The sequence below is a fragment of the Strongylocentrotus purpuratus genome, unplaced genomic scaffold, assembly GCF_000002235.5.
Source record: "Strongylocentrotus purpuratus isolate Spur 01 unplaced genomic scaffold, Spur_5.0 spur5_scaffold_3, whole genome shotgun sequence".
Classification (NCBI taxonomy): Eukaryota; Metazoa; Echinodermata; class Echinoidea; order Camarodonta; family Strongylocentrotidae; genus Strongylocentrotus; species Strongylocentrotus purpuratus.
The window spans coordinates 29,871,298-29,884,056 of NW_022145609.1; the positions used below are offsets into that span (position 1 = coordinate 29,871,298).

The window sequence follows — 12,759 nt, forward strand, 5'->3', positions numbered from 1 at the left end:
TCCGCCAAAATGACCCATTAAAATTGGTTGGAGTTTCGAGGCTTCATTGGCACACCCCTGTCAAAACCAAATCTGAGTACCCCCCCCCCGGTCTTCGATTAGTGTTTCACGAAGAAAAACAGAATCTCCAAATTCATTGGGGTTCTCGAAATACCCGTAACCGTCATTCGAAGGTCATCCTTTATATAACCATCTTATACATGTATTTCTCCTCTTTTTGGTATTCCTTTCCCATGAACCTTCAACCTATATAAATATATATATATATATATATATATTTTTTTTTTTTGGGGGGGGGGGGGGGGGAGTCCTTCCTAATTTTTGTGATTATTCTCTAAAATTGGTTCTCTCTTTCCCATCTCCTCGTTTCGCCGACAAAATAAGGTATTAGCCTAAACCGGAAGAATTATGAATATACAAGCCTTGACGACTAAACTTTATAGAATGTACATTATCCGTGAAACGTTAAAATGATTAAGATCAGTAGGCCCTATAATTATATCGACCATCACTTTGGAATGCAAAATTGAAGTGTTTTCCAGTAATTTTGGATCTATTGTTACTCGATAAAATAGTAGGCAATAAATGCAGGACCCTAATAGGTAAAGCTTGTAAAATGGTGACTTGCCGCAATGCTCCCCAGAGAGTGGAGAATGTGGATACATTGTGTGCGGGTAAGCCTGAATCCGATGACCGGGGTAATAATATATCTGTGAGGCGCTCAGGCACATCGTTGGGTGGATGTATTGGGCGCTATACAAAAGCGGAATATTATTATTATTATTAAAGCGGTAAAAGTAAAAATCGTTTTACCACATGACCAAGACACACCGCAGGGCCGACTTGAGACCGACACATAAACGATCGATTCTTGGTCATTCGGAGTAATGTAATTTTTTGTTCTGTCTGATGTCGGTCTGGCGCCGGGTCTCATGGTGTAACTGTGGGCTATTAGTCAATCACAGTAGCGAATGCAACTCGGAAAGAGCCGGTAGACGCCCCATCCCTTTTGAAGCCATCGAAGAAGAAAAAAATAAGATATTTAAGAAAGATTTAGTTGGAGTGAGTTCCTTGGGAAGTTCATCATTTCTACGTATATGTTTTGTTTTGTTTTGTTTTTTTTGGGGGGGGGGGGGGGTGATGCCCCATCATCCAAATCCACCGTTTTGTACTGCTCACGTATGAAGATAATAATAATTATGAAGGGGTAACCACCTCTTGTGTACAACATTACATAATTTTAATGTAGGAAAGGGCTTTTAGTGAGGTGGTAAATTGCTTTCGTGGGATATAAGCCTTAGTGAACAATTTCAAGAGTAAGCATTAAGACAATTTTATGATCTTCAATTTAGAATCGACGGCATGTTCTCCCATTTGATGATTTCCATCCCAAATCTGCATTGTTCAATCGAAAATCAGACCGGCAGCCGCGTTTTATCGCCCATTTCCAAGGGTTTACTTGCTTGTGTTGATCATGGGATGCATAAGTCTTTGTCGTAGTTATGACGATGATCGTTGTACTTTGCATGAGCTAAGCAGAGCGCCGCCTCTCGGTCGCAGTCGCACAACCCAGTTCGGCATGGAGATCCTTCCCCTGTAGTTGTGGAAGACAAAAACATAACAGATCATTGTACAACAGGGGTAGATCAAGGCTTTCGTAAATAAGGGGGCAATACATTTATAACTTTGCTGAAAAGCAAAGGGAAAGGGGGGGGGCACAGTTTAAGTACTGAAAGTATGTCACTTAAAGGGGAGACGGGCGAGCAGTTGTGCCCCAATAGTGATGGTTAAAACCAATAAGCTGTAGCGTAGCTGTTGTGGTGGTATTTGTGGGGGGGGGGGGGGAGGGGGGAAGGGGGGTCCTTAGTTACATATTTCGTTGGTTCATGACGACCCGTGGACTTGGGAGAAGGGATAGCTAGGCGTGCTGTCAGTGTAGAGAATACGCACGCAAACTTTTTTCTTTCTCCCGTTATTCATTTCTGTTTGGCTGATGTACTGGTCCATGTAGTCGCAGAGAACATCCATCGTCCCCAATGCCAGACCTCCATTCTATTTCACAATAATATTTATAGGCTTATTCGGTTGGGCTTTCTGCAAACTTCAAGTCAAATTCAAATTCAAATTCAAATTCAATTCGGTTTTATTAAAAATATACCAAATAAAAAGTCCAAAGACTAACAATACTTGGTTTACGTTGTATCATATAAAAATGCATTCAACACAGTAAATTTAAAAATTCAGTAATAAGTTAAACGTACGAAGGAAAAAAAAAGGATTGTAAATTAGAAAATGGTATATTAATATCAATAGGATAAGTTTATCATATATTTGAAGAAAATCATGGGGATAATCACTTTGTCAGTGATAAGTCTCTTTCATCTTCACAGAAGTATTTGTAAAGCTGATACTTTGGATACAAATTAAAATGCCGACATGGAACCCGAAAATATAAGAGCAAAATATTTTGGCATAATTGGTCCCCTCTACAAAGTTTGAGAAGAAGTCATTATTAAGACGATCGCAAGAACTTTCGAGAAATCAACCTTTCAATTCCAATACAGTAGTGTACTGCCGATACAAATCATGTTCGGATTGCGTAACTAGTCATTGAATGGTGGTGGTTGTTATTTTACCTGACTGCTAAGAGAGCATAAATGCTTGTTAGTAAGCAACCAGACAGCCGACGGCTTAAGGTCCTCTCCGAGGGACCTGGTAATGAGGATTAATGCCTTACCAAAGGGCACTGGCGCATCGCCTTGGTTTCGAACCCGGGTCACCGGATTACGAGACCACTGCTCTACCGACTGAGCTATATCGCGCCTCCCCTAATTGTAATCATCTTAGATATCAAAAGGTAACGGACAAGGCTATCGAAACAAACTACCTTTGGTTGATTTTTCGAAAGTCTTTGCGATCTGTTCATATCTTACCGCATGATATACTAGGCTCCTCCATCTCCTGGCAGTGTCTTCTTTCATAGAGGTATGAAGTTAAGTAGAGAGAGAGGATAGAACATGTACCCTCTTCAGTGAGATAATCGTAACACTCATCGTGGGAGCGACAGCACCTGTATGGAATAGGATGTGAAAAGGCGTATTGAACTTGCTTAGAGTTGTATTGATCTATTTATTGATCTATATATTTGTTTAATTTATTTTACTTAAGTTGATTTAAAGTTATCGCAAAGTTACACAAATTTGCCCTCAAAAGTAGAAGTGAATTTACAATAAAAGAAGAAGAAAGAATTCGAAGAAAAAAAGATGCCTTTTCCATCATCATACACCTGGGTAGGCCTTCCATTTGATGGTGTCGAGTCCTATAGGTTCCTAACGCCATGGTTTCAAAGAACCATTTAGTTTCTACATCAACATGACAATAACAAAACTCATGCCAAAGTTGACTAAGATACAACGTTGCCATGGTAACAATACTTACTTATCCACCTCATCAACAGGTTCTCCTCCTCCTCCTAATCCGCACCAGCACCCATAGTTATTATAATGCAATGCTGGCCGACCGGTGGCGCACTCGATCATCGATGAAAACTGCCATATTGCACGAGGTCTTCTCCGGTGGACCAAGTCTGAAAAATAAAATGAATAAATAAAAGAACAACAATATGAAGTGGCGAATGAACTTGTGCGCTCTTTGAAACACGAATATAGGTGTCGAAATACAGTCGGTCAATCACTTGACTCCCAATTCAAGGGTTTTAGGGTTCGATTCCCTGCCGGCACTATTACGTCCTTTGGCGAGACCAGGCGCGTACGCAGGGGGGGTGTTTGGGGGGGTTAAACCCCCCCTTTGGTATTTTTATGTGTGTAAACCCCCCTAAGAAATCCCTATTTTTTTTTTTTTTAATTATTAAAAAAAAAAAAATTACCCCCATGGCTGACCTAAGAAAGGTGACCTTACTCCCCCCCAACGGAGCAAAATGTCAAATTTTCAAATTTTGAGACCAAAAAAAAAAAAAAAAAAAGTTTCCGCTTACCCCCCCCCCCCACTGAGCGACTTTTCGGCTGGCTGAGTCGTTGCGATTTTTTTTGGACTCCCCCCCCCCCAAAAAAAAGTGTCCGCTTACCCCCCCCCCCCCCCCCCACTGAGCGACTTTTTGGGCGGCGCGATTTTCAAATTTTCCTGAGTCGTTGCGAAATTTTGGACCCGATTTTAAACCCCCCCCCCCCAACCTTGAAAAACGCCACTGGGCGAGACCCACATTTGCAACTCTCCACCCAGGTGTCAATGGCTACCTGGCAATTGACGGGGTAATAATAATTGCAGGACCTGCGGGAAGAGCAGTATTATTACTGATGTGGCTACCTTATGTAAATAAGATCTGATTAATCTTTAAGCTCACGTAACATAGACGTGACTGTTGTTATTCTCGTTGTTGCTGTTGCTGTTGTGGTTGCTGTGGTTGCTGTTGTTGCTATTGTTTTTGAGGTTTTTTTTGCGAAATGAGAGGGTTGAGTGAGTTTGTTCGAAATGATATCGATAAGAATAGAGAATTCCTTAAAATGACCAAAGAGATGATAATATATGAATATCAACGCGACTGTGTTTATTCTTGAAATGAGGGTGATGTTGAAGAAAAAACATCGTTAAAGTGATGATGATGGTGATGATAACTGAACAATCTTCATCGAAGAATGAAACATTCATGTTAAAAAGACTAATGAGAAGAAAAATAGAAAATAAATAATGTACATAGACAACATTTACTATTTTTAATAAGCTAGGCCTATGTTTACACTGCTTACTTCCACTTATCCACCTTGCATATAATGACATAACCTGATAATGCTGTAGTGCTCACATTTTCTTACACGTGTGTTGTAATTTGTCCATGATCTCATTTGACAAGAAATGAACTTGAATTTTATGTGTATCAGATCATGGTTAAAGCAAGGATAAAGGAGGGCAATTAGGGAAAAACAGATACAACCGGGGTCAGTGAAGACTAATGTATGGGCTTTAAAGTCCCACTGTAATACTCATAGCTACCTGCACCCCTCTACATAGCAAACAATCCCTAATCGGTGCCTGTTGGTCCCCCATGATCCCTTTTTTCTTATGTTAGTTGAGAGCTGATTTGATGAGATAATCACCTGCCAGTGACCTTGCAGGGAGTTCTAATCCCCCTGGCCAAACTAGTGCAGACGGGCTTTAATGCACGCTATCTTAAAATCAATGGTTAATCCATGTAAAATATCTAACAAATATAGATTTTATATTTGAATCATTCATCACTGACCATCTTTTCATAACATATTGTTGCTTATACTGAAAAATAAACTAAAGAGATCTTGTAGACAATTTTAACAAAAAAATATTGTGCAAAATCACTGCCCCTATCGCCTCGTGAATATGAATGTGAATACGGAACCGTGATATATGAAGAATATACAAATAGATGAATTATAAACACAGATCTTGACGATCCAGATTCATCTGTGCTTTCCCGACATAGCAACTAATTCAAGCAAGGTAGATTCCAACTATGTACATGCATATGATTATCACCAACGGTTGAGGAATAGGTTCGTCATTTGAGCTTCTGGGAATATTAAAGCATGCATCTTATTACGCCGATAGACTGAAAACAAAGAAGTGTCTCTCTCTTCACAACTATACACTGAGATGGTTTGGACAGAGATGGGGGAAACGCCCGGGAGAACCCCCATTAGCACGACATTGATCAGTCTACATGATAGGTAGCATCCTCCAAGATGAGACGAAACTTCCTCTTCAAATTACCCTCAAAGGTAGAGATCCAGTTTGAAGAGCTACCTACCCTGCAATCTATAAGAGCAGGAAAGATTCTGTGGCAACATCGTAGAATCACAACAGGGGCGGATCCGGGTAGTTTGAAAGAGGGAGAGCCATGTTTTGTGCTTAAATAATTGTATAATGTTACACGGGAACATGATTTCAGGAATCCATCCGGCCTTCCCAATGCTTTCTCAGTTAAAAAAAGAGGGGGGGGGGGGGAGGGGTAGGTGGTGTAAGAATTTGTTTCTTTAATACTGTACTTTATCGGGAATAGGGGCTGGAGACGATGGTTTTATACAAAATATTTGTTTGTTTACACCCAGTGGTGGCATACGTATCTCTCCATCTGTCTGTCTGCCTGTGTCCGACTGTCTCTCTCTCTTTTCTCTTCTATATTTCTCTTTTATGTTTTCGATCGCCCCAAAACAGATTTTGGGTACTGTTAAAGATTTTTCCAAGAGAGAGAGAGAAAGCGAGAGTGTGATCTGAGCGCCCAGAGGACGGGGGGGGGGGGGGGGGGGTGAGGTTTCAGGCAGACCGACACATATACAACAAAATATAAGACGAACGGAGACAGAGGAGTGAACATGACTTGGAGGAAATCAAAATGGATTAGTAAATTCTATTTCTGGCGGAAATGTAGACGAATCTTGCGTGATGTAAACACATAACACCACTGAGAAGGCAAGGGTTCAGGAGTAGTTCAAGAACATTTTCATGTCTCCTTCAGATTACTAGAGACTTTTAGATTCTGCACGACGAGAACGTGGACTGCCCTTTTAAGGCAATGTGACGCCCTTATAAGGTACTGGCAGTGACGTCACATTGCCTTAAAAGGGCAGTCCGCGTTCTCGTCGTGCAGAATCGAAAAGTCCCTAATATCACATAGCTTACTAGTCAACGCATGAATGACATGGACAAGAAAATATTTCTTTGCCTGACATATAATCTAGTCTATAATGATATAAGCCAGGGACTGTTTAAGTCATAATTCTCCACGTCACAAGTTAGACAAGATATGACCGGTAGCCATGAAGGGAATTTTGAAAGCTTTTATGACCGTAATATCAGTTATTGAGGAAATAAAGCTATTACATAGAAATTCCAAACTGCCTCAAAATGAAGGGTAGAATATCACTATATATAGAAGAAAAACACACTCTCTCAAAAGCGATTGATCAAATCATGGACCCTACCACAGATTCCGTGATCAAATCAAAGTAATTTCTCAGGTAGATTTCTATTTTACGGTGCAAGATTGCTTAGATTTTGAATACAATGTCTTTTTTTTTAAATATATAATTTTGCTTGCCGCAATGTCGGCCTGACTAACCAATCCGATCCATCTTGCTTGAACACATAAAACTCTAACAATAATTATAGGCCTATTACAATTACCACAATAAATATCAATGGCTTTTAGTTAACAATGCTTGATTTAATGCATGGCTTGTTGGTTTGATGGTGTTTTTTTTTATCTAACTGGTAAGAAATGTGAATGCTTAGGATATCTTATATCATCTACATAGAAATTGATGGTTGTTATCTTAAATCCCTATGGGGAAACCATGCAAATATGATTGTGAACAAGTCTGCAAACCGCGATATAAGTTTTATTCTATTTTATTTTATTTAACGATTTCTGAATTTTTCATACAATAATAATCAGTAACAATACGAATATTTGATACATTGTGGTAATATGAAGCGTTGGTGGTATAGCGGTTAGCATAGTTGCCTTCCAAGCAATTGACCCGGGTTCGACTCCCGGCCAACGCAACGTTTTTTTTTAGCGCTTAGAGACTTCGGTGGTAAGCGCTTTATAAGTAACATTTTTATTGTTATTATTATAATATTTTTTTCAAATCGCAATGAATAACACAATTTATGCAACAAAATGCCGGGAACGACTGACTACCAAATGCAGAAGAATTGCAGCGTAAGCCTGCGCTTGAAGTGCATGCGGCTTTTAACTCATATTACAGCGACTGCAAAATATGGTAATATAAACAAGCAAAAAACAATATAAACGGTCATAATCGTCTAAAATATGACCAGCTGTCATGGGGTTGCCAAATATCAGTGACGTCATAAGTACATTTTCCTAAAATAACTATGATAATCTTCACTCATCCGTTTAATCTCATTTCAAAATGTAAACCTGTATAAAGCATGACAAATATATGAATGCGATTATTATCACTTATGACGTCATCATTGGCTGTTATCTGTTGAATTAAATCACGATCGCGCAAGGGCAGAAAGATGGTCATGGAGAAGTTTTTCGTTGTGAAAGCGTTAACCCGCTGAAATCTGGTAATTTCAAATGACCAGCAAATAATGAACCTTAATGTGCCTTAAAAGGACGTAACACGTCCACGTCCACGCAAATCTAAAAGTCCCTATTGAGAAGAAGAGGAAGACCAAGATGTCGTGGAATGATATGGTAACATGGGCAGATCTACGGGGGGGGGGGGGGGAGGGGGGTAGGGGGTTTAACCCCCTCCTCCCACCCCCAGCCCCCTTGGGCTGCCAAGTGAAAATGTGATATTAAAGCGGGGGGGGGGGGATGCTGGAAAGGAGGACTACTAATCTATTTTTTTTTCAGGGGGGGGGGAAGTGAAGCGCCGTTTTAGCATGACTTTCTTTTTAACTCTTACTTTCACCTATCTCAGATAACCCTAAGTTTTTGGTTGCTGCTTTATATGTAGTTGATAATGCATGATTAAAATAAAGAGAGAGAGAGAGAGAGAGAGAACCACCATCATTTTGCAATGGTTCAGGGTTCGTGTAATGTACATTTGAAACCATTCCTTAGCGTCTCAACCCTAAAAAAATAGCAAAACTATTTTTGAGGAAAAGCATTATACTGAATTAAATAAAGAATAATAGCTTTATATTGGATCATACTAATACTGATACGGGCTAAAGACAATGTGGTATTTGTATAGAGGTATTCCATAATGACATTCTGATAATTATTTTGTTCTGGTATCATATGTATATACGCATAATACAATTACTGATCTTTATGATTTCTTAACTTGACATAGCTTCTTCTCCCCCTGCAAACAAAAAAGAAAACAAGGTTATTTAATAAAAGGATCATGCGACAAATAATCATTGTGATTCAAATTGATGCAAGGATTTGTTTTGATTAAGCAATGCTTTTCACCAGAATCTTCTTTGTAAAAACGACTTTTACAAATCTCAGCTATGCAAATCTGCCACTGTGTTGTAAGATCACTTTCAGATTAGGAGAAGTGTATTCTTTAATGAGTATTTTACATTGACTGGAACGTCTCAACTCAGTAAGCATGGCTGAGATTTGTAAAAGTTGTTTTTACAAAGAAGATTCGGGTGAATAGCAGTGCTTATTCAAACAAATATTCGCATAAATTTGAATCACAATCATTATTTGTCGCTTAATCCCTTTTAATGACCTTGTTTTCTTTCTCGTTTGCAAGGGGAGAAGAAGATATGTCACGTTAAAGACATCATAAAGATCAGTGTTGTATGCGTATATATTATATACACAGGCCAGTAACAGCTATGTAGCTTGTAAATTTGTAAGAGAGAAAATGCTGATTGAAATGATAATGATGAAATAGCAAATAATTGAGGAGTATCATAGGTACCAATTCAATGGATATTTGTATAAAAAAGAGCCCCCAACAGTACTAAAAGAGCCCCCGTGAGAAGGCTCACGTGGGCTCTCTTTCGGTGAATCAAAGTGAACAGTTTATATTTACTCCGTTCATTTCTACTGGGTTCGGAAAAGATTCTAAAACCGCGAGGGTGATTCAAATGTTGTCTCTTTAAATGCTTGAATCACGGCACTGGATTTATACATCAATGTAACATTATATTACCATGAAACACAATCTCACCACAAGCAGAACCCTTTGACTCATCTGACATGGGCAAGATCATATAGGTGAACCGAAATAATAAACGAACCATACAGTACTTTAAACTTACTGTTATAATACGTGCTGAAAGCTCAAAAAGATGGTAGAAAGCAAGATTGCTACATGGATGGTGACGGTAAATTTACTTGAAATTACTCTCTGGTTTCAAGGGCTTAGTAGTAGTAGTAGTAGTAGAGGAAGAAGAAGAAGAAGAAGTAGTAGTAGTAGTAGTAGTAGTAGTAGTAGTAGTAGTAGTAGTAGTAGTAGAAGTGGTAGCAGTAGTAGTAGAAGAAGTAGTAGTAGTAGTAGTAGTAGTAGTAGTAGTAGTAGTAGTAGTAGTAGTAGAAGTGGTAGCAGTAGTAGTAGAAGTAGTAGTAGTAGTAGTAGTAGAAGTAGTATAGTAGTAGTAGTAGTCGCTCTATGCAGAGCGATTTTTTTTAATATTCAACAAAATATAAATAATGACAAGATAATCACAATATTCTATTTCTTTAGTATTAGGATATTTTGTATACCGCTGTACGAATAGGGATAATGAATTTTCACTGAATTGAAAAGAAACAATTATTTAACTCTATCACTACTTCAGTGATATTTTTTTCCTGAAAGTTTGAGGAATGTGTTTATTAAGATTCTATGCACTGAGTGCTCTCAGGCAATTTAAACACGATTTCATTCACAAGCATGTCAACAAATAAATGAGTAAATTAAATGTGTTATAGGAGGAGACGAGATAAGTGGATTTAAGCTCGTCAGGATGCAATCAATTAAGGGCTTGAACTTGAACAATGTTTAATGAGTGATAAGATAATATGAGAATGGATACAATGAACGAGGGATTGAGGTCATCATCAGGGTCAAGGCTGGTTGGGATAATGATTAAGACAATCTGATAATGATTATGACAATCTGACAATGATTATGTCGTATGATACAATATGCATCAAATGATAAGTTTTCTAATACGTTCACAAATGTGGGCGATATCCAACTTCAGCAACAATTAGCGTCAACAGCAACGCACACAATAATTACACTTAATGTGCCTTACCAAAAGACGTTAAAAGATGGGAGTTGTTGCTACCTTGTTTGGCGTTCAACGATAAGGGATAGAGCAACGTCGATCTGGCGCTGCTCAGTGGCTGCCGGGCTCACGATCAATTGGGCAAAAAGAATTTCCGTTTCGGTTTAATAAAATTTGGAGTGGACTATTATTAGGCTATTATTATTATTATTATTATTATTATTATGAAAATTAGAAAGTAATGAATAGAGATATGTGACTATTTTGCCTTGAACAAGATGTGATTTTGTCACGATAACTTCAATTGTTAAATTAAAAATCGGCGTAGTTTTATCAAGAGAGTGGAAGAGGGAGGGGAGGGGTCCTAAAACTGATTAGACCAGAGTTAGAGTTACTCTACAGATTTTCATGCTTAATAGTACATGTCCTTCTATATAGCACCTTTCTACGCACGTAGAATTCTTCAGTTTAATGTTAATTAAGGGTTATTGCTAATTTCCTCTTGCATTCCCTCGAAAGCATGTAGTAGCCTGATCGTTATTGACACTTTTTCGTGGTAAGTTCTAGGTAATTACTGATTTGGGAAAAGAGTTTTTATTACAAGAGGAAGCTCACAATGGGAATAGGAAACCTGAATTAGTTAACGTTTGTATCAACAGGAAAGTATGTAATAGCTGATATAGTTGTAAACTACTGTAAACAATAAGTAAATCTAGGATTTTTGAGATAACGCTATAATGTGCCGCTCAACGATACAACGTAAACAGGTCAGAGTAAAATAGACCTATATATCAAATGAGAAGGAAGCCGGTACGGGGGATATAAAGAGGGAAATATAAACAGTTCAGAACGATGAAGAAAATAAAATCGACGTAGACAGACTGACCCTTGACGTTTATAAGTGATATCTGCAATATGAGAGGAATATTTTGTTGTAAAATAGTTGTAATATACCTACCTGAGAAGCAATTATAGTAACAGCATTAAATAGGTATTCTATTACTTTACTATACTACTGCTACTATACTGCTACTACTCACTACTACTGTTGCTATACTACTACTACTGCTACCTGCTACTACTACTACTACTACTACTACTACTTCTACTACTACTACTACTACTACTACTACTACTACTACTACTACTACTACTACTACTACTACTTCTAATACTACTACTACTACTACTACTACTACTACTGCTGCTGCTGTTGCTAATTATTCTGGACGTCCTGATAACCAGTCGTAGTCGTATTAGATCTATACTTTTTATCATGAGCACAATGAAGTAGGATACAGACGACATCGAAGTGTCAATCGTATCATGAATAACATTACATCAGCAAGGCCAATATAATCAAATTCCACAGAGCATTTTTGGTCGAGTGTGCAGTTGTAACCCACCCCCCTCTTCTTTAGGACATTACCTGAGTTTAAACCTTAAGAAGGGGTGAAGTTGTAATCTTTCCATAGACAATTCGGAAGTACCAAAGATCACAAACATTTACTGCATTTATATTGTTTTTTCTCTTTGTGTACCATTTTATTATTTACCTGTGTAAATTCAAGAAAGACGAACCTATTTTTCAATCTCCTCTCTCTTTCCAAATTAAAATATAAACCAACAATTCTTATTGCTACCAATACGGTAACATAGGGCAACATTTTTGAAAATGTTGTTTTTGCCATTTAGTTAATAAATCTGTACTTTGCATATCAATAAACATTGAATACGTTTCAGTACCCAATACAACAACATTAAAACAGGACAATATAATAATTTTGGCAAGGTTAATAAACAAGAGAAAAAAAATATACCAACGAAACTTACCAGCTTGACCAATTCCAAATAGAAGACACACATTAATAATGATGAGTGTCAAGAAACTGTTCATTATTAGATCCATTTCGGAGTAGACGATTCGAGGAGAGGAGTACTGATTGTTCAACGGTTCAATGACAAAGGCGATACACTGATATCTCTCAACGATCACGATAGCATGTTGTCGTCTGCGTGTGTTTCGGGTAGCTCACTTCGCGTTATTTA

General features: G+C 38.2%; 1 protein-coding gene and 1 non-coding gene across 2 annotated transcripts; one reads left to right on the plus strand and one right to left on the minus strand.

Moving 5' to 3' along the window:
- Positions 1-294: 294 nt before the first annotated feature.
- Positions 295-12,759, minus strand: LOC764996 (phospholipase A2). The gene is made up of 4 exons (XM_030996940.1): positions 12,544-12,759; positions 3,439-3,586; positions 2,934-3,070; positions 295-1,594 (listed from the first exon to the last, which is right to left on the minus strand). The coding sequence occupies exons 1-4, from the start codon at positions 12,617-12,619 to the stop codon at positions 1,473-1,475; spliced, it is 483 nt and encodes a 160-aa protein (XP_030852800.1). The 5' UTR covers positions 12,620-12,759; the 3' UTR covers positions 295-1,472.
- On the plus strand, positions 7,483-7,554 carry TRNAG-UCC. The gene has a single exon. It is a non-coding gene; the product is annotated as a tRNA-Gly (tRNA).